The sequence below is a fragment of the Leopardus geoffroyi genome, chromosome B3, assembly GCF_018350155.1.
Source record: "Leopardus geoffroyi isolate Oge1 chromosome B3, O.geoffroyi_Oge1_pat1.0, whole genome shotgun sequence".
Lineage (NCBI taxonomy): Eukaryota > Metazoa > Chordata > Mammalia > Carnivora > Felidae > Leopardus > Leopardus geoffroyi.
The window spans coordinates 72,688,977-72,712,310 of record NC_059337.1 but is presented as its reverse complement, the minus strand read 5'-3'; the positions used below and the strand labels follow the sequence as shown (position 1 = coordinate 72,712,310).

Below are 23,334 nucleotides of genomic sequence, written 5' to 3'. Positions count from 1 at the left end.
TCTGGCTCTGTGCTATAGCAAGTAGCCTGCTTTGGTATCTGTCTCCCTCCCTCTCTGCTCCTCCCCTACTCTCTCTCTCTCTCTCTCTCTCTCTCTCTCTCTCTCTCTCAAAAATAAATAATTATTTTTAAAAAATAAATAAAATAGAAAAAAATAATTTTAAATGTAATAAAAATTAAACACATGCTTATTTTTAAGATTTCTATTCTACACATCTGTTTTCCAAATGCAAATATAAGAGGGAGGTATGGTGCAAGATCACCTACCAACCAACATTACCATTCAAAAGTTAGGACACTGAGAACATGGGGTTACACGTGGAGGAGGAAATAGGAAAGAATGAAGAGTTTGGATTGTAAAACATTGAGCATAGCACACCTGCAGATGTACAAAATGAGCCACTTGATGGCCTTAAATGCTTTTGAAGAGTGGTGAAGGACAAGAGCAGAGAAAATAAAGAATTCAAACTTGGCCTCTTCACAGTATACCCCTAGTACTCACTATTACTGACCATTTTACGGATAAGGCTGGTAGGGGTTAGATAAGCCTATTTTATAAGAAATGAGCTTTTCCATGCTAGAGATGTTAATAAGGCTATTAAATGAAATATGCTCTTAGCAGAAAATGTGTCACACAGTAGGCACTCAATGGCTTTTCCTGAATAAATGGATGTATCTAAATGAATAAATAACTTTTATTAAAAATCAACCTACATTGTTCTGTTAACACACTGTCTTCAGTTGTAATTTGTTAATTTAAATATTTGCATCTCTATTCAAGAGTGAATGGCTTTTACTGTGCTATCTTTCATAGATGTTGGATTAAGTTTAGGCTACCTCTGTAAAATCAAGTTCATGGTCTAGATAATAAGAATACATTGCAAATCATCAGTACTTTGAAAGTTAGAAATTCTTAGCGGTATAACCATGGCAATTTTCAAATAACCTTTTTTGTACTTGGAACACCACTAAAAATGAATACAAAATAGAAAATTCAAATAAATACACATATACAGATGAATATGTAGGGATCTAGAGGGAGAAATTCATTTGAAGATAAAGGTAAGAAACTTCAAAATATAATGAAAAACATTAAAAGTCCTTTATCTACTGAGAAAAATAGCATTTTCCCGACTTTAAAAAATAGGAAACGGATACTTTAAATGTTAACATAGTCATTTATGTGAAATCCCAGCTTTCTGGTTTTCATGTTTTCGCTTTTGTTGCTTCATTTCTTTTTAATGGAGGGATATTGAGCAGAAGGAAGACGGGACAGAATTTTTGACATTTTTTTTACATTAAATTCAAATCAGTTAACATACAGTGTTGTCATGGCTTCAGGATTAGAATCTAGTGATTAATCTCTTACATATGACACCCAGTGCTCATTCCCAAAAGTGCCCTTCTTAACATCCATTGCCCATTTAACCCATCCCCCCACCCACCACTCCTCCAGCAACCCTCAGTTTGTTGTCTTTATTTAAGAATCTGTTATGATTTGCCTCCCTCTGTTTTTATTTTTCCTTCCCTTCCCCTACGGTTATCTGTTTTGTTTCTCAAATTCCATGTGAGTAAAATCACATGATATCTGTCTTTCTCTGACTGACTTACTTCACTTAGCATAATACATTCTAGTTCCATCCACATGGTTGCAAAGGGCAAGATTTCACTGATAGTGTAAAACTTACCTGCCCCCACCCCCAAATTCTTGCAAAAAAAACAGAAATAGTGATGAGTGATTGACCCTCACCACTAATAAAGGTTTCTGTAAAACTGTCTTCTCAGGTTGGTATAGAAAGAGACAATAGATCAATGGGACTAAATAAAGCATGTGGAAACAATGAAAAGAGGAATTTCATAAGATACATGATGGTGATTTATAGTAGGAAAACAGGATGCCTCATTTACGTACAAGTAAAGAGGCTTGTGTCTCTGTTGGAGACATCTCCCACATGACCCTCAAAGACCCACTAATCACTGATCATTTGGGGAGAAGACTGGTGGGAGGCAGGTAAACATTCACTATGGGATTTGAGCTCATTTGTGCAGAGGTGTTAATCAGGTGGAATGAGTGCTGGCACAAAGTTTGCCGCAGGGTAGACACTTCAGAAAGTGAACGTGAGTACCACTGACTCACAGCAAACAAACCTAGACTAGGTCATTAAATAGTATTAAACAGCATGATATATAAAAAGAGGAAACACATGGAGAGATTTCATAACCTTCGTTATTGAACACAATGCCTGGGGCATGATTACAGGAAAGCAGATACGTTACCCCAAAATACGCCTCCATCACATAAAAATTACTTTGAACTGAAGGCAATTAAGCACCAATAAACTCAGAAAAGCCCCTCTCCTCTTTCTCTGCCTTAAGGTAGGAAACAAATTCTCTTTTGCTGCAGACAGAGTCTTAACCAGCCCAAAGATGGTACCAGAAAATCAGCAAACTGTGTTAAATTAATCCTCATGTTCCTAGTTAAGGAAGATAATGTCTACCAGGCCCTGGTTGAACTACCACCAGTCCAAACTCTATTGTCTTGCCAATTCTTCACAATTTTTTTGTTTCTTATTTTAAAGATATAAAGCTTCCTGTTCTAGTCACTTCAGGTCTTCATTTTCTTCTGAAGGCTCCCATGAATGTGAAAAAATTCAATAAAATTTGTACGCTTTCCTCTTGTTAATCTGTCTACTGTCACTTTAATTCTTACACACAGTCAGGAACCCAAAGAGGGTAGAGGATAATTTTTCTGACCATACAGAATATACACTCAAAAAATATCTACTGAACAAATTGACCTGAAAACCAGGCAGTTCAAACAAATTTTTACTGATTTCTCAGTCAAATGTTTTTGAACTTTTGTAGCCAATTCACTAACACAATCTAATAATCCAATGGCAAAGATGTGATGTGGCTGTTCCTTCTCTCCAATCTTTGTCCAAAATTTTTTATGTGTGGGGTTCCTAGGTGGCTTAGTCTGTTAAGCGTCTGACTCTTGACTTTGGCTCAGGTCATGATTTCACAGTTGATGAAATCAGGCTCTATGCTGGCCTGTAGTCTGTCTAAAAGACTTTCTCTCTCCCTACCCCACTCACCCATGCTCTCTCTCTCTCTCTCATAAAAAGGAATATATATATATTTTTGTATGTTCATAATATAGGCAATGATTCAGGAATAAGGATGATTTTTAATCATGATAATTCTTACCTAGAAGTACTTTTTCAGAGTCAGGTTTTCCCTCTAGCCTACACCTGAGCTGCCACAGCCCTAGCCACTTCCTGTGTGGGTCAGAAATTCCATGCCTTGAACCCTACAGCAGGTGGATGTATCAACAAGAGCCCTGGGGTTTGGGTACCTCCCCCCAACACGCCTCTTACTGTAGACTCCATCAGTGCAGAGAAATACACTGGGGAGTCTTCCAGCTGTGAAACTGAGATGACATGATGAATGGATTTTCTTGTTTTCTGGAAATTCAATGACAAGCAAGCTTCTGTGGCACTTTGTTGCTTCTAAGAATCCTGAAGAACAAGGAAAATCATCTCCCCGCTGCTGGGCTACTTGTACCACAATAGACTATAACTTAGATCACCGGGGTCATATGTGCATTCCAGGATGACAGCCACCTTCTCCTGCAGTAACATTGCTGGTTGGACTTGAGTTGCCTTCTGGGAAATACTGGATCCTAAAGGAAAAAACATGGAATCAGAGGTTTAAGATGTGGCACAAAGAAGTCCTATTTTATATGATACTATCCCACCCCCCACAAGACACTGCAATCTCCCCTGTTTTTAGGTCACTGGAGAGGGACGTTTCCACAGGAGCCATACCTACTTACCACATTAAAGCCATGACCACCTTCAGAAGCCTGGACAGCAACATGTTTGAGATCTTCCACTAGATGGGAACTGTCTACTTCAATGTCAGGGCTGGGTACTGTGAGGGGAGCCTGCCAGGTGAGGGAAGGATGGCTGGGTATGTGCTGCTGCCGCCCCAGAACAGGAAACAGGGGTTTCCTGGGGTAGCACGTTGTGTGGGTCAGGTCACACTTCTCCCTGTACCAGCTGAGAGTCTCACTGCCCAAACATCCTTTCGCATTAAGCAACTCTCAACTTGGAAATAATTCCATCTGAAAATGAATTTGTAAAATTTAACACTGAAATGAGGATTGATGATCTAACTATGATATGCTCATACCTGTTCACATCCCTGTGTTGAGGCCCAAAGAGAAAAATCTAGTCACTCGTTGCTGAAGCTTTTAGACTGAAGTCCTCAGACAATAGATCCTGTCACTGAGGTCTCCTTTTCTTCACTGTTTAGTTTTGACAGCTCAGCTCTGTTCAGAAAGTTCAGAATAGACATCAGAGTTTGGTCATTAGGTTATCCACGTTTGAATTTATATTTTTTGATTACCTCAGTTGAACCACAGTAAGCTTGATACTTTCTATGCTCAATTCTGAAGAGAATAAACCTAGGTGACCCCATACACCTCCACAGGACTGCTGGTCATACGATATTTGATTGTAATAAAAAATTCTCTGTGTGTGTACAGTAAAAATAAGGTTGTGGGGCTCCTGGGGGGCTCAGTCAGTTAAGCATCCCACTCTTGATTGCAGCTCAGGTCATGATCCCATGGTCATGGGATTTAGCCCCACATTGAACTCCGCACTGAGAGTGCAGCCTGCTTGAGAAACTCTCCCTCTCTCTCTCTCTCTTTCTCTCTCTCTGTCTCTCTGCCCCACTCTCACTCATGCATGTGTTCTCTCTCTCTTTCCCTAAAAAAAAAAAAAAAATGCCGGGGTCCGGCCCCAGCAGGTCCAGGGGTTCCCGAAGGTTGAACGGCATCAGTGAAAATAACAAATGGACACAGACAACAGCAGTATGTTAGACTGACTGCTTTATTGTGGCAAGCGTGGCATTATATTTGTTAGCAATTTCATGGTAGCGTGTATCATCTATGTTTCTCGGCTTTACCTAATTCTAAAAACGTTCCTTTGTGTAATCATCCATTGAGGAAACTCATGGTTATTTCTTTGTAACGTCCCCTCCTGCCTTTTGCTTATTGATTAATTACTTCATACTACTTTCACTATGTATCTGCGTTTATTTATAGTTCGTAAAGCGTTTGCTTTGCTATTTTCATGAAAAGTCACCTAGCTCTTAAAACATCAAGTGGAACGTTTATAGGGATATGACTTCTTTTTTTTCTATTTTCATGGTTAATATCATCTATATTTTTAAACTTTATTTTTTATTTTTTAAAATTTACATCCAAATTAGTTAGTATATAGTGAAGCAATGATTTCAGTAGATTTCTTAATGACCCTTACCCATTTAGCCCATCCCCCCTCCCACAACCCCTCCAACAACCCTCAGTTTGTTCTCCATATTTATGAATCTATTTTGTTTTGTCCCCCTCCCTGTCTTTATATTATTTTTGTTTCCCTTCCTTTACATTCCTCTGTTTTGTCTCATAAAGTCCTCATGTGAGGGAAGTCATATTTTTTTTTGTCTTTCTCTAATTTCACTTAGCCTAATACCCTCCAGTTCCATCCACGTAGTTGCAAATGGCAAGATTTCATTATTTTTGATTGCCAAGTAATACTCTGTTGTATATATATACCACGTCTTCTTTAGCCATTCATCCATCGATGGACATTTGGGCTCTTTCCACACTTTGGCTATTGTCGATAGTGCTGCTATGAACATGGGGGTGTATGTGTCCCTTCAAAACAGCACACCTATATCCCGTGGATAAATGCCTAGTAGTGCAATTGCTGGGTCATAGGGTAGTTCTGTTTTTAGTTTTTTGAGGAACCTCCATACTGTTTTCCAGAGTGGCTGCACTAGCTTGCATTCCCACCAACAATGCAAAAGAGATAATCTTTCTCCGTATCCTCGCCAACATCTGTTGTTGCCTGAGTTGTTGATGTTAGCCATTCTGACAGGTGTAAGGTGGTATCTCATTGTGGTTTTGATTTGTATTTCCCTGATGATGAGTGATGTGGAGCATTTTTTCATGTGTCGGTTGGCCACATGGATGTCTTCTTTCGAGAAGTGTCTATTCGTGTCTTTTGCCCATTTCTTCACGGGATTATTTGGTTTTTGGGTGTTGAGTTTGATCAGTTCTTTATAGATTTTGGATACTGACCCTTTATCTGATATGTCGTTTGCAAATATCTTCTCCCATTCTGTCGGTTGCCTTTTACTTTTGCTGATTGTTTCCTTCACTGTGCAGAAGCTTTTTATTTTGATGAGGTCCCAGTAGTTCATTTTTGCTTTTGTTTCCCTTGCCTCCGGAGACATGTTGAGTAAGAAGTTGCTGCGGGCAAGATCGAAGAGGTTTTTGCCTGCTTTCTCCTTGAGGATTTGGATGGCTTCCTGTCTTACATTGAGGTCTTTCATCCACTTTGAGTTTATGGGTATGGTGTAAGAAAGTGGTCCAGGTTCATTCTTCTGCATGTCGCTGTCCTGTTTTCCCAGCACCACATGCTGAAGAGACTGTATTTATTCCATTGGATATTCTTTCCTGCTTTGTCAAAGATTAGTTGCCCATACGTTTGTGGGTCCATTTCTGGGTTCTCTATTCTGTTCTATTGACCTGAGTGTCTGTTCTTGTGCCAGAATCATACTGTCTTGATGATTACAACTTTGTAGCATAGCTTGAAGTCTGGGATTCTGATGCCTCCTGCTTTGGTTTTCTTTTTCAAGATTGCTTTGGCTATTCAGGGTCTTTTTTGGTTCCATACAAATTTTAGGATTGTTTGTTCTAGCTCTGTGAAGAATGCTGGTGTTATTTTGATAGGAATTGAGCTGAATATCAATTCAGTTTGCTTTGGGTAGTATCGACATTTTAACAATATTTGTTCTTCTTATCAAGGAGCATGGAATGTTTTTCCATTTTTTGGTGTCTTCTTCAATTTCTTTCATCAGTGTTCTATAGTTTTCAGTGTATAGATATTTCACCTCTTTGGTTAGATTTATTCCTAGCTATTTTATGGTTTTTTGTGCAACTGTAAATGGGATCGATTCCTTGATTTCTCTTTCTGTTGCTTGTTGGTGTATAGAAAAGCAACCAATTTCTTTGCGTTGCTTTTATACCCTGCAACTTTGCTGAATTCATGAATCAGTTCTAGCAGTTTTCTGCTGGAAACTTTAGGGCTTTCCATGTAGCATGTCATGTCATCTGCAAAGAGTGACAGTTTGACCTCCTTCTGGCCGATTTGGATGCCTTTTATTTCTTTGTGTTGTCTGATTGCAGAGGCTAAGACTTCCAATACTATGTTGAATAACAGTGGCAAGAGTGGACATCCCTGTCTTGTTCCTGACCTTGGGGGGAAAGCTCTCAGTTTTTCCCATTGAGGATGATATTAGCATTGGGTCGTTCATATATGGCTTTTATGATCTCGAGGTATGATCCTTCTATCCCTACTGTCTTGAGGGTTTTTAACAAGAAGGATGCTGTATTTTGTCAAATGCTTTCTCTGCATCTATTGAGAGGATCATATGGTTCCTGTCCTTTCTTTTATTGATGTGATGAATCACGTTAGTTATTTTCTGGATATTGAACCACCCCTGCCTGCATCCCAAGTATAAATCCTGCTTGGTCGTGGTGAATAATTTTTTTAATGTATTGTTGGATCCGGTTGGCTAATATCTTGTTGAGGATTTTTGCATCCATGTTCATCAGGGAAATTGGTCTATAGTTCTCCTTTTTAGTGGGGTCTCTGTCTGCTTTGGGAATCAGGGTAACGCTGGCTTCATAGAAAGAGTTTGGAAGTTTTCCTTCCATTTCTATTTTTTGGAACAGTTTCAAGAGAATAGGTGTTAACTCCTCCTTAAATGTTTGGTAGAATTCCCCTGGAAAGCCATCTGGCCCTGGACTCTTGTTTTTTGGCAGACTTTTGATGACTAATGTGATTTCCTTACTGGTTATGGGTCTGTTCAAATTTTCTATTTCTTCCTCTTTCAGTTTTGGTAGTGTATATGTTTCCAGGAATTTGTCCATGTCTTCCAGATTGCCCATTTTATTGGCATATAATTGCTCATAATATTCTCTTATTATTGTTTTTATTTCTGTTGTGTTGGTTGTGATCTCTCCTCTTTCATTCTTGATTTTATTTTTTTTTGGGGGGGGGGGTCCTTTCCTTTTTCTTCTTGACCAAACTGGCTAGTGGTTTATCAATTTTGTTAATTCTTTCCAAGAACCAGCTTCTGGTTTCATTGATCTGCTCTACTGGGGTTTTTTTGTTTTGTTTTGTTTTGTTTTGTTTTTTTGGTTTCAATAGCATTAATTTCTGCTCTAATCTTTATTATTTCCTGTCTTCTGCTGGTTTTGGATTTTATTTGCTGTTCTTTTTCCAGCTCCTTAAGGTGTAAGGTTAGGTTGTGTATCTGAGACTTTGTTCCTTCTTTAGGAAGGCCTGGATTGCTGTGTACTTTCCTCTTATGACTGCCTTTGCTGCATCCCATAGGTTTTGAGTTGTGGTGTTATCATTTTCATTGACTTCCATATGCTTTTTAATTTCCTCTTTAACTGCTTGGTTAGTGCATTCATACTTTTTTTTATTAAAAAAATTTTTTTAACGTTTACTTATTTTTGAGACAGAGAGAGACAGAGCACGAATGGGGGAAGGGCAGAAAGATAGGGAGACACAGAATCAGAAGCAGGCTCCAGGCTCAGAGCCATCAGCCCAGAGCCCGACGCAGGGCTCGAACTCATGGACCGTGAGATCGTGACCTGAGCTGAAGTCGGACACTTAACTGACTGAGCCACCCAGGCGCCCCACACATTCATTCTTTCATAGGATGTTCTTCAGTCTCCAAGTATTTTTTCCTTTCCAAATTTTTTCTTGTGGTTGATTTTGAGTTTCATAGCATTGTGGTCTGAAAATATGTGCGTATGATCTTGATCTTTTTGTACTTACTTAGGGCTGATTTGTGTCCCAGTATATGGTCTAATCTGGAGAACGTTCCATGTGCACTGGAGAAGAATGTATATTCTGCTGCTTCAGGATGAAATGTTCTGAATATATCTGTTAAGTCCATCTGGTCCAATGTGTCATTCAAAGCCATTGTTTCCTTGTTGATTTTTTGATTAGAGACCTGTCCATTGCTGTGAGTGGGGTGTTGAAGTCTCCTACTATTATGGTACTACTATCGATGAGTTTCTTATGTTTGTGATAATCGATTTATATATTTGGGTGCTTTTACATTTGGTGCATAAATGTTTACAATCGTTAGGTCTTCTTGGTGAATAGACCCCTTGATCATGATATGATGCCCTTCTGCATCTCTTGATACAGCCTTTATTTTAAAGTCTAGATTGTCTGATATAAGTGTGGCTACTCCGGCTTTCTTTTGTTGACCATTGGCATGATAGATGGTTCTCCATCCCCTTATTTTCTTTTTTTTTTTTTTTTTTTTAATTTTTTTTTCAACGTTTATTTATTTTTTTGGGGACAGAGAGAGACAGAGCATGAACAGGGGAGGGGCAGAAAGAGAGGGAGACACAGAATCGGAAACAGGCTCCAGGCTCTGAGCCATCAGCCCAGAGCCCGACGCGGGGCTCGAACTCACAGACCGCGAGATCATGACCTGGCTGAAGTCGGACGCTCAACCGACTGCGCCACCCAGGCGCCCCATCCATCCCCTTATTTTCAATCTGTAGGTGTCTTTAGGTCTCAAGTGGGTCTCTTGTAAACAGCATATCGATGGGTCTTGTTTTCTTATCCATTCTGTTACCCTAGGTCTTTTGATTGGAGTATTGAGTTCATTGACGTTTAGAGTGAGTACTGAAAGATATGAATTTATTGCCATTATGATGCTTGTAGAGTTGGAGTTTCTGGTGTTGTTCTCTGGTCCTTTCTGATCTTTTTTTGTGTTTGGTATTTATTTGTTTATATATATAACTTTTCATCTTTTGTCCCCTCAGAGAGCCCCTTTTAATATTTCTTGTAGGGCTGGTTTAGGGGTCACAACTCCTTTAATTTTTGTTTGTCAGGGAAACTTTTTATCTCTCCTTCTATTTTGATTGAGAGCCTTGCTGGAGAAAGAATTCTTGGCTGCATATTTTTCTGATTCAGCACACTGAATATATCCTGCCACTCCTTTCTGGCCTGCCAGGTTTCTGTGGATAGGTCTGCTGCAAACATGATCTGTCTTCCCTTGTATGTTAGGGACTTCTTTTCCCTTTCTGCTTTCATGATTCTCTCCTTGCCTGAGTATTTTGTGAATTCGACTATGATATGCCTTGTTGGTGGTCAGTTTTTGTTGAATCTATTGGCAGTCCTCTGTGCTTCCTGGATTTTGATGTCTGTGTCTTTTCCCAGGTTAGGGAAGTTTTCTGCTCTAATTTGCTCACATAACCCTTCTACCCCTATTTCTCTCTCTTCCTCCTCTGGGGTCCCTATGATTGTGATGTTGTTCCTTTTTAATGAGTCCCTGATTTCTCTAATTCTTAAATCGTGCTCTTTTGGCTTCATCTCCCTCTTTTTCTCTGCTTCATTATTCTCTATAAGTTTGTCCTCTATATCACTGATTTTCTGTTCTGCCTTGTCCATCCTTGCCGCTGCTGTATCCATCCATGATTCCAGTTCAGTTATAGCATTTTTATTTCATTCTGGCTATTTTTTACTTCTTTTATTTCTGCAGAAAGGGATTCTAATCTATTTTAGACTCCAGCTAGTATTCTTATTATCGTGATTCTAAATTCTCGTTCAGACATCTTATTGTATCTGTGTTGGTTAAATCCCTGGCTGTCGTTTCTTTGTGCTCTTTCTTTTGGGGTGAATTCCTTCGTTTCATCATTTTGAAGGGACAAAAGGAATTAATGGGGTAGAAAAATTGAAATTAAAAAGAAAATTAAAATGAAAAAAATATTAAAATTAAAAATTGAAAACACACCCACACAAAAATTGAATAGATGATGCTAGATCCTAGGTTTGTTTTGATCTTGGTGTAGAAAGTGGTTTGACAGATTAGAGAAACAAACAAACAAATTAAAAAAAACAAAGAAAAGGGGGGGAGAGAAAAAAGTCGTTTGAGAATTTGAAAAAAATGAATACACTAAAGTAGACTCAAATACACAAAAGTAGAGAATGTAGTAGAAAAATATAGAAAAATATTTTTAATAAAAATTAAAAAGAAATATGAAATTTTTATTTTTCTGTATTTAAGAAAAAAGAAATGAAAAAGAGAAAAAAGATTAAAAAAGAAAAAAGACAAAAAGAAAGAAATCATTTGAAAATTTGAAAAATGAGTACACTGTAGTAGACTGAATAAAATGATGGGAGTAAGATAGAATTCGAAAAAATTTACATAAAAGCCAAAAATATAGTGAAAAAAATTAAAAATGTTTTTAAAAGAAATTGAAAGTAAAAATGAAATTTTTCTCTTTCTGCATTCAAGAAAAAGAAAAGAAATTAAAAAGAAAAAAGAAAAAGAAAAAGGAAATTGTTTGAAAATTTGAAAAGGTGAGTACACTGAAGTAGACTAAAATTAAATGATGGGAGTAAAGTAGAATTTGAAAAAATTTACACAAAAGTAAAAAATATAGTAATAAAAATTAAAGACACATATTTTATTTTTTTTTTTTTTAATTTTTTTTTTTCAACGTTTATTCATTTTTGGGACAGAGAGAGACAGAGCATGAACGGGGGAGGGGCAGAGAGAGAGGGAGACACAGAATCGGAAACAGGCTCCAGGCTCTGAGCCATCAGCCCAGAGCCCGACGCGGGGCTCGAACTCACGGACCGCGAGATCATGACCTGGCTGAAGTCGGACGCTTAACCGACTGCGCCACCCAGGCGCCCCTAAAGACACATATTTTAAATAAAAATTGAAAATAAAAATGAGTTTTTTCTCTTTCTGTATTCAAGAAAAGGAAAAGAATTGTAAAAGAGAAAAAGGAGAAAGAGAGAAAAAAAGTTTGAATAGATGACCTACTAACAGATTGAAGTAGGACTGAAATTGCTTCGTTTTCCCCTAGAGGTCAGTCCATGTAGCTCTTTATAGTCCATAAATTACACCAGCGGTGAGGTTTGTGTTCTTGAAGAGGGAAGTTGGTCCAGTTGGGCAGGGCTCGGTATAACAGCTCTGTTCTCCCCTAGATGGAGCTGCTAGCCTACGCGGGTGGATTGTTGTGGTGCTGTTCAGTGCGCATGTGCACGCGCGGGAGTGGTGAAAAATGGCGCCACCCAGCCACCCAGTCTGTTCTCCCGGATCAGCAGTCACGCACCGGTCCTCCGTCTTCAGCTCTCGTCCACTCCCTGCTTTTCCACTCTCCGTGACCAGGCCCCAGGCAGTACCTCTCTCCCGAGTTTTGTCTCAGATGCGGCTGTTTTCCCTGGCCCCTTACTTCTGACGGACTGTGGCTGTGACCCACTCCGCCCCTCTGCAGGAGGGTCTCACCGAGAGATGGCCAAATGAGTGATGGCCAAATGTCAGCTGTACCCAGGAACGCCCACTGGACCCTGCTGTTGCCGGTGCCCCAAGACTGCGGCCAGGTGCCAGCCCGCCACCCCAAAAAATTGTGAGACAGTGTAGCCTCAGCGTTTCAGGGACCATGGAAAATCGCAACACACATCTGGCACCAGGCTTCATCCTTAACGACCTTGTTCCAGCACCAGCAAATGTGGCTGTTTTCTGGGGTCTCCTGGGACCAGGTGGCTTCAACCGTCTCTACCAAACGTCCTTCCAGCAGTGGAACCGCTTTTCCCGGTGTGGCCCGCGAGAACCTCCCGGACCCCACTCTATTCCTGCGGATTCGCCCTTCCCACCAGAGCACCACCAGGTAGGGAGCTGCGGAGTTGCAGCCTTTGAGCTCCCCTTGTTTACAGTCTTAATGGAATTTAAACCCTCTCCTTTCTCCTTTCTCCCTTTTTAGTTTAGTCCCTGTGGCCATTTCCAATTGTCCACTTTCTCTCCATCTGCTTTTGGGGAGGGGTGCTTTTCCCATATTCTCCCCCCCTCCCCAGTCTCTGTCCTCTCTCCATCTGCAAAAGTGGTTCCCTACCTTTTGGGGCTTCTTGCTCCCCAAGTTCAGCTCTTTGTGTCACGTACCTGCTGAATTCTGTGGTTCAGGTTGTGCAGATTGTTGTGTTAATCTTCCAATCGGTTTTCTAGGTGTGTAGGATGGTTTAGTGTTGGTCTGGCTGTATTTCATGGACACGAGACGTACAAAAAGCTTCCATGCTCTTCCGCCATCTTGGCTCCTCCCTCCAGGACATGACTTCTTAAATGTTTCTTTGAAGCATTTGCAGTACAAGGAACAAAAGTATTCACTTTGGTCTGGGGTGCCGGGAGGGAGCCAAGAGGGCCCTGGGAACCCACGCCTTATGTGCTCCCAGAGAGACAATGTATACCTAGGAACTAATGAACCATTCTGTACCTTAACCCACCAGGTCCAATCATCATCTGGAATGCCTCCTGGGGGGCCAAGTGGGCCTAGGGGTTGGAGTAACTTGTATCCATGGATACATTCCTTTGTTGCTGGAGTGAGGATTTTGAATCCATTTATCCCCTCCTTGGCTGGGAAATATATGGGGCTATCTTTCCGTTAGGTAGAGGAGTCTTTGTAGGGGGTGGCAGCTAGATGTAGGGCCTTATAATTTCTCTGCAGAATCTTATTTCTTTCCTCGATGGTTCTTTACCCAGGGGGCCTATCGTGGGCAATTCTCCAACCGACAAATCCCCAGGTACTTTCACTGGTAGGGGGGCTGCCCTGACCAATGCTAAGGCCAAATTACATAAAAGCAGGAGTACAAGAAGCTTCACTTTCGGTGGGCAGCCATGCAGTCCTGATCCGTCCACTGCCCTGGCCCTCCCATCAGGCTAGTTGGAAAGCTTGGCTTCCGGCAATAAAAAAAAAAAAAAAAAAAAAAAAAAAAAAAAAAAAGGAAGGGTGTGCCCGAGGGATAGTCCTCAACATCATGGCAAACTGCAAAGATCTATTGCCCATCATTGTCTGTCTCCTGAAAGAGTAGCCAAGGCTTAACATCCTCATCTCAAAATCATTGTTGCCTCAGCTAAGTTGGTTGAAGCATCTTCAGAGTTTGTACTACAGTCTCCATGAAATATGATGGAACCACATACAGTACAACTGTCCGGCTAAGAGATAGACTATAACTCTCTGAAAACACCTAACATTTTTCTACCAGCTGGCTGAGTAAATGTGAAATATTGTTAATTTCTCCTCCTATTATTCAACTCTAACACATTTCTCAATGAAGGGAGTCTCATGATTGTGCTTCTGTCACCCAAGAAGTGTCCATGTCCAGGTTTAATCTTTTGCAGACTCTTAGACCAGATTCTGAATCAATAGATTTTTAATCATCTTATCTTAAACATTGAAAGAGACAATACCACACTTGTCATGCAATGACCACTCCAGACTCCTTTATAAAATCCCATCATTTAGCAGAAGCGATATTAACTCTAGTGGCTGAACTAGTAGATATTTCTAGGGCATGTCAATTTACAAAAACTTATGTAGTCAGTGTCAGTGAATATGCTTTTAATGTCCTTCACAGCTTCCAAATACTATGAAGACAATGAGGTTTCTTAACTTTTTAACATTTCTTAACCCTCTCATGCAACCTTCAGAAAGGGACAGCAAATACATGAAGTATTGGATGTCTTCATGCTATTCAAAAACTGTCATAGTGGCACCTGGGTGGCTTGGTCGGTTGAGCGTTGAACACTGGCACAGGTCATTATCTCACGGTCTCTCTCTCCTCTCAAAAATAAATAAACATTAAAATAATTTTGTCATAAAGACAAAGTCTTTAATCAAAAGACACTGTAGGAGCTAGGAAAAGTGAGGCAGTCATTGTACTGAACACACTTTTCTAACCAAGGTTCTTATGCAAGCACCTCTTACAACACAAAAAGACAAATCCATGGAAAAGTTCAACAATTCAATCTTAGATGTAGAAAACTTGGCACCAATTTTGTAAAGAATCTAAAAATGTTTGGCTTGCTGGATCCATGAGAACAAGATATATCAAACCTAGGACAACTGCCTGGTGGAGCCAAATGATCTCCACTGAACACTTGTAAAACTCTGCAGAGACCACGCATCACAGGAGGGACAATTGGTTGCAACATGAAACAAACACTGCTACGGAAACTCTCTAGGACAATCAACATGGGACTGTTCATGCCTGTCTTGGAACCAGCAAAATCCCATAAAATCTGGAAAGCTGGAATATGGTCTGGAATTCTGTCCCAAGGAAGCATTTGAGTATCTCCATAAGGAACTTACACAATTGCATTTCCTCCAGGAGCCATGAGTGTGTACTAGTTACAGCATTTCATTTATGACATGGATTGAGCACTCTCCTATCAGAAAATCACAGCAATCACAAAAAAAGAGCTAAATATCAAGTGGACTTTGTGTTTACTACCTGTGCCGTTTCTGTTAATTTCTCTATAAGCAGAGCAAGTTTCTCTGGGACAATTAGGTAAGGTTTGCCCTCACACAGAAAATTCACCTCTACTATCACCCCCACCCCCAATCTTCTCTTATAGTGGAACAACAAATGGAATGTTAAAAGTGAAATGGGGGGTGGGGAGTGCCTGGGTGGTTCAGTCAGTTAAGCATCTAACTCTTGATCTCAGGTCATGATCTCACAGTTTGTGATTTCGAGCCCCCTCCACTGCCCCCCCCCCCACCTTGGGCTCTGTGTGACAGCTCTGAGCCTGCTTGGAATTCTGTCTCTCCCTCTTTCTGTCGGCTTGCTCACCCTCTATCTCTCTGTCTCAAAATAAATACATAAACTTAAAAAAAAAAAACTGAAATGGGTTACTATAGCAGACACCCTGGAACTAGTGTGGCCTGGTACATGTTAGCCTTAGCCCTCAGGCCCTGCATCCTTCCCTCACGAAGTCCTGTGCTGTCTTAACATAAACTGCTCACTGCAGCCCATGTAGCTCAGATGTCCCAACCCACACATAGTCCAACCTTCACAAACAGAACTCGATCAATAAACCCTTCACACTCTTCCTTTCATCCCAGGCAGATGCTCTCTGGACTTTAATTTAATCAGTTCTGAACAAAAATCTCAGGAAAGACTCCTAATGAAATGTATAAAATGACCTTATTAGGCACTTTTTATTACCAGTTCAGCAGATAAATTACTAAAAACGGATCCTTGGTTACACATTTACCAACTCTTATGACCTCATGGATCCTTCATAGACGAAATGGAAAATGTTGCTCATATTAGGAATCTTAAACTGAGGTTCTTGAGAGAATCAGCAGAAGCAGACCATTCACAGAACTGAGTGCCGACCCAAGAAACTTCAAACAAACATTATCGCACAAAGAAGACAACACCAGCCAAGGCCATTTAGAAGAGAATTCTCTTAGATGTTTGACATCACTGATTCTCATGCTCTTCTTTCCATTCTTTTGTCTCTGTCCTTTTAGAAATATATTCCCACTTTAATGATAAACTTTATATTTCAGAATTACCTGACTTTGTTCTCTTACTAATAAAATAACTTGAATATGGCCTTTATTCGAGACAATACCCATCCTAATGCTATAGTGCAGCTCTGCAAAGCCATAATCAGTAAAACAAAGGTAAATAAATTTGTTGGATATGTTACTTCACGTCAACTCCTGGAAAAGCCAAAAAAAAAAAAAAAAAAAAAAAAAAACCATGCCCAAAATAGTATGACTAAAATGATTTTTAATCAATAAAATTTGTCTTAAAATGTCAGAAAATTTTAGAATAGAGTTCATATAACTAGACTTATATAAAGAACAATGTACTAACCTGAATACATGAGTTGGTCCAACACTCCATTGAACTTCTCTATTATTAATAGCTATACTGTTTCCTTTCTGGAACTAGAAATTTAATTTCTAAAAGAGTCCAAACACTTGAAATGATGAGTTATTTCTTACAATAACTTACAAGTTCAAAAAATCAGGGATAGGAAACAGAGGGGCTTCAGAGGCAGAGATCATACAGGTGCCTGTGGCAGGAACTTCCTCCCATTAAGACGCAGAATTATCAAAAGACTATGTATTGCCTGGTTCCATTCATATGATACTCTCACAAGATAAAAATATGAAAGAACAAACTAGGTGTGCAAAAAGTTATGGATGGGAGAGAGTGTGATTAGAAAGTTACAGAACAAGGGATTTGGCTGGAGCAATGAAGTCATTCTGTATCATGATTGTATGATGCTTAGATGAATCTAAAGTATACTTTAAAATTAGGAGGCACCTGGGTGGCACAGTCGGTTACATGTCTGACTCTTGATCTCGGCTCAGGTCATGAACTCACACAGTGTGAGTCTGAGCCCTGCATTGGGCTGAGCACTGATGGTGCAGAGCCTGCTTGGGATTCTGTCTCTCCTTCTCACTGCTCTTCCCCTACTTGTACTCACTATCTCTCAAAGTCAGTAAACAAACTTTAAAAAACATTTAATTCAATATTCACAGATATAACTGTACCCCAAAGAGTAAGTTTTTAATATAATTTCTATAATAAAATTTTTAAATACTAAAAAAAATAAAATAACTGCAGTGGTTTCTATTTTCATGATTGGAGTCTGCCTACCTTGTGAATTATTTTCTCAGTTGGCAAAGAAAGCACTAGCTTTGCCAACTGTGATAGGCAAAATAAGGAACAATAAATTTAACAATGTCAGGTGAAAAAGGAGGGGACAAAAACAAAAACTATATCAAAACCTTGAAGATATGATTAAGAGTCCACAGATGAAGAGATAATCCTGGTTTATATGGCTTAAATGTAGTCACACGTGTACTTTTAAGAGGAAGCAGAGGGAGGCTTGAAGACAGGAAAAAGAGAAATCAACAAAACCATGGAAGCAGAGGTTAGAGTGAAGTGGTCACAGGCCAAAAATGCAGGCAGCAACCAAAGCTGTAAGAGGCAAGGAAAAATGTCTCCCCTAGAGCGTCTGGAGAGGGTACAGCTTATTGGCATCATGATATCATCCTGGAGAAACTAATTCAACTTCTGGTCTTCAGAACAATGGCAGAAAGAATTTCTGTTGTTTTAGGCCACTGAGCCTATGATAATTGTCCAGAAGCAGTACGAAACAAATCCGCCAACCAAGATGAAGGTTTAAAGCCTGAATATGTTTGAATCTAAGCTATGAACTGACTCTGCACTCTGACTAGCTTTTTCTTTTCTTCTGTTGAATACATTCTCGCCTAAGTATGAGAAAGCAGTTGAGCTAAGAATAACTGCACCCTTTCTCTCTTCTAACTCAGTTTAAGAAGAAAGAAAACAGTAAAATATAAACTGCCCTTCCCTCTGACTCCTTATCAGGCTTGGAGGAAATGGACCAATCGAGAGTCGCCTTCCTTCTACTGCACAGGAGCTGGTGTATAACCATATAATCAAATAATCCAAGCTGACTGAGATGTTGGGGTACAATACTGACCTTTCTTATTCAGATATTTTAAACCTAATTTAACCTAATGACTTTCCCTACAACAACAAACCAGTTAGCTTATAATGGACCACCATAACTCAGCCAAGAGGGATCATTCTCACCATACCAAATCACCAATTATATCCATCTTTAGGAAGAATATGAGATATCTTGAAAATACCCTGCCCTTGAGCAGGGTTGGGAGAATTAGGGAATTAACTATTTATGCAAATTCTTTCCTTACATTGATTCTATCCTCAACACTAAAAGAATTACCTTAAAAACACCTGCACAAATAATGTTTAATTCCATCAAAACATGAAGCAAGTTATCTACACAATAAATGTTAATCTAAATGCCTTCTGCAATCCACTAGTAAGACTTCAGTAAGGTGCATGATGAATGTATATGACAAAAATTCCCACATATCCCACAAAGAAAGATTTCAGTCATGAGGAACAATAAAAATTAAGTGTCTAGGAATAAGTTTCTTTTCCTTAAAACAATGGAGCTTTATTGAAAAACACATAGATAAACAGGTAAATACTATATTCTTCAATAACCAAAGACTTTTAGGAGTTTATTCTTCACAAGTTATAAATTTAATGTAATCACAAAGCTTAAATAAAAATTCTAAATAAATAGCAGAATTCACCTTTTCCTTCTTTCATTAATAAACATCTACTGATGATCAACTATGTAAAACAGTTTGTGCTATATAAAAATGATTAAAGGATACAACTTTCCCTTCTAAATTATTTGACTATAGATATAAACACATACTAACAAAATTTTGAAGAGTCTAATTCTCCACTCAAATTCTTGACTAAAACACTTCTGCTTTTAATTTCCCTCAAACACACATAAAATACATACCATCACTGGGCTCTCAAGAAAATCCCAAGACACATTATCTCAACAAGAAAATAATCAGAACACACAGAAAGGACTGTCAAATATGCCAGAAAGAGAGAAGAGTAAGGAAGTTAAAATTATAACTGTGACCCTTGAAAATCTCTCATGGAGCTATTAAAACTCAGGTGTTAGAGGAGAATGCTCAATTCAGGATATAACATTGAGTGGAAAAAATCAGAATCCAAATTACATTAGGATTTAAGAAGAGAGTAAATGAAACATTGATAATAAATTAGCTGGGTACACAATTATCAATTTCACACTTTGCTTTTTACATATTTTCTATATTTAGCACACAATGTTTTATAACAGAACAAAAGCAACATCTGCAGTACTGGAAAGATAAGAGTTGAAAGCTAATGCATGACAGGAATGTGACAATTTACCAAGAAGTTGTTTGTATGACAGGAGTCTGAACAGCAAATGTAAATCAGCTTTAAACCTGAATTGCAAAATAAAACCTTACTAACTCCCTTCAAAAATCCAATAAGCAGCAATGATTCAACAAAATGTTCTAACCCTGTCTGGGTCATCTCGATCCCAGTTGTCTTCAGTTATGCTTTAATGTCTAACACATTAGCTTCCGCCTGCAGGCAAACAATAGCACAAACGATCTACTTGAAGTTCTGTGTCAAAGGACAGGGGCTGCCCGGTCACAGGTTTGGGTGCAGGCAGCAGGTGTCTGGGACGCAATGTGCACTTGCTGCACAGAAGTAGACAGCTGAGTCTGCAGGCTGGGCGGCTGCGATGTGCAGGGACAGATGCTTGGCCGTCTTATTCAGTAAAACAGTGAGTCTTTGGTCTTCTTTTTTGGCCACACTTGAACGAATGTCTATAATGAACTGGGGACCTTTTCCAAGTTCTTGCTTATACCAAGGGAAGTAGTCTGAGGCACTGTCTGAGTAACTACAGGTGATAACACAGCTGTTTCCCTCCTGGACACTCAGGGTGGAAGGACTCTGCTCCACATTCTCTCCTCGGCTGAGCCCTGTGCAGAAAGAAAAGGTCAGAGAAAGGAGAGCAGTTCCCGCGTTATTATGCTTCAGAATTCCCCTTTTCTCCACTACCCGGAGGAAACCTGAGTAAAGCCAGTCTTGACTTCTCAAGACTATCCACTAATTACTCTGTTTCTCATAAACACTCAACTCACAGTGCAGCGGCAGCCACAAGAGCATGATGAAAGCCCCCTCGGATGTCCTCATGGTTCCTCCCAATTACAATTACGATCACTTTCAGAATTGCCACCTCCAGCCAGCACAGCTACTTCTAGTACCGGCCCGCCCTTCTTTCCAGCATCAGTCAGAGTGGGTTCCCACGTGTCCACCAGCCAATAAGAAGACGACTGTGCTTCTGCCAGACCTACTCATGCAGATGCTGTATCATGGACCCTCCGCCTGGTCTGCGGCAGCTCAGGTGCACCCTCCTGTGGTCACGTCTGTACTGAACTCACTGGGGAAAACCTTCTTCCCCTACCCCGTTCCTCTGAGGGACTCAGACAATGGCAGCAATACGTCAAACAAATTACATCCTAGACCAGAGACTAGATGCACAGGAAGAATGTCAACATTAAGATTTATACCTCTGCACACTACTGAGTCACTGTTAAGTTCAAAAGAGTAGATCCTGTTGCCGTTTATTCAATGATGGGCCTCGTGTACATGTTTGAAACGAGGAAGGAATCATGATTCACTGTCTTAAACAAAGAACATAGAAAACCTTCCCTTTCTGCCAAATCTACCAGCCTCATTTGTCTGTTATGGAGAAAAAGTTTCCTAAAAGGAACATGTAAGCCAAAGAATAAATATTTCAAATGTCTCTTATCTCAGACTCTGCTCCTCTGAGTTGGTCTTGCTTGTGACCTGGCAATCTCCAGAGAAGTGATGTTACCAGCAGTCAAAATGCAGAATCTTCGTCAGTTAATATGACTGTCATAAAAATGTCAGTGATAAAAGAGCAGGGGGACAAGTCCATGAGTTAGGAAGCAATTTGACCCATAGACTTGGTTGATTTTTCATGGGAAATCTGACATGCCATAAGAAATCTACTCCTATTGTTACGTGGATTATATACTGCAAAGTATTGGGGGAAAGAATAGAAATTCTCACAATACATGGGGCTTCAGTTTCAAAACATGTAGCTATATGTAAATTTATTATACAGATGTTTTTATTTTCTGATATCAAAAGGGTTTCCAGGTCCTAAATGCAGTAAGTGACTCATATCCTTAGTGGAGGTTCCTCTAAAGTGTAAGCCAACTCTGCTGGCATAGATTTCTGCTGCCTTGGCCACTGCTGGTTCAGATTCCATACTCTGTCATTTTTCTCTCAAACTCCACTGCCATGGAGAATTTCCCCCAAGATATTGGTAAAGTTTTTAGTCCTGTAGATTTTCTGTAAGAAAGACAATCTACAGAAGCCTAAATATTGCCATGGCTGCCCAGAGGCGGAGTACATTTAGCCTACTGATCCTGAGAACTGATCCCTGAGAAATCAAGACTGCCTCACCTACATTAAGTGGAAGCCCTTTTCCTGAAATTGTACTCACTAGTCCTCTGGAGTTTTTCAGGATATATATAATCCTCATCCACATTTGACACCCTTAAAACTTTAGGGACAACTCCCATGAAGAATCAAAATCAACATATTAGTTTCTTTGTAAATATATTTGTGTGTGTTTTCATACGTAAATTTTCTCTATTTTAAGAATCCTCCTCTATTTACTCATCCATCCTCCATAGAAAGAATTCCCAAATCCTTCTTTGGGTAAATTTCTCTCTTCTTGGAGTCATATACTTTGAGTCAATATTTTCCCTTTTGAGTTATGTTATCCAGAACTGAACGTTTTAGTATGAGTATGCTCTATTTAGCACAATGTCCTATATATGAGCTGTAGCACAAGTATAATCATCCCCTGGGAAAAATTCATAGCCCCATGATTATTTCATTGAATATTGCCTGACTCATCATCAAAAAGTGTTGACCTGGAAAGGCTTTTTCTAATACCTTCATGGACGGCCAGCTGCATGAGGACAATGTTCCCCCGTAGTCTCCCGATAGCAGTGATTACATTTCATAACAATGTATTAGTAATGCTCTATATTCACATCTTGCCTTCAAGAGATGTCCACCTGGGATATACATATATCTGCTATTTTTAGGAAAGTCCTTAGAATTACATGTAGATGTTAACATGACACCAACACCTTTGGCTTCCTCTTCCGGAAACCAGTGAGTGGGAGATGAGTTTGCTGGTAGAATAACAGTGGTTCAGCCTGAGTCCTCTTTCCTGCCCAAGGTGTCAGACATTTATACAAATTGCAACTCTCCATTCAGGCAATTAAACTGATTGGACCACGGCTCTCCCAGACCCAAACTGCAGAGATCTAAGTGGCTGGGCTTGCATTAGACACAATCTCTTTACCCAGCAGGATGGCCCTGCAGCAAGGAGGCAGGGGCGAGAATGCCAAAGAGGAAGTGAGGAAACCCAGTTTCTTTCCCAGCTCATTGACCATCTAATTGTTCCATAGTGTCATCTTGGATACAGCCTCTGTTTTGTAAAATGAAGTGGACTAAAGCCTTTCTAAGGGCTCTGCCAGCTCTAAATTTCTTTTATACTATGTAACAAAGCAAATATTTTGAGGACTGGCTGTGAGCCATGTGGACTGGTGTGAGAATGGGGAGAAATGGCCTGCGTTGTGGAATCCCAAGCCCATTTCCACAACCACATGTGATCTTGTGGGTCTGAGGTTGCTCCTAACCAATCCTAGGGCCTCATCGGGAACAGAGACAGAGTCTTCAGGATAAGATCCTCTCTGGGTTTTCTTTTCTTCGGGGAGACCAAAGACAGTTCAGGGAGGATCTCAATCTGTAGGAAAAAAATGGAATAAAATGGAACTTTACTCACTCTGTATAAAATTTACCACAGGCAGGGGCGCCTGGGTGGATCAGTCGGTTGGGCGGCCGACTACAGCTCAGGTCATGATCTCACAGTCTGTGAGTTTGAGCCC

The 23,334-nt window shown here is 39.9% G+C and overlaps 1 gene segment (V, D, J or C); it reads right to left on the bottom strand.

Annotated features, from left to right (window-relative positions):
- Positions 1 to 19,838: 19,838 nt before the first annotated feature.
- LOC123583348 lies at positions 19,839 to 20,651 on the bottom strand. The segment is given in 2 exon segments: positions 19,839 to 20,316; positions 20,479 to 20,651. Coding segments are annotated over 2 exon segments (387 nt in total).
- Between the last annotated feature and the right edge of the window lie 2,683 nt (positions 20,652 to 23,334).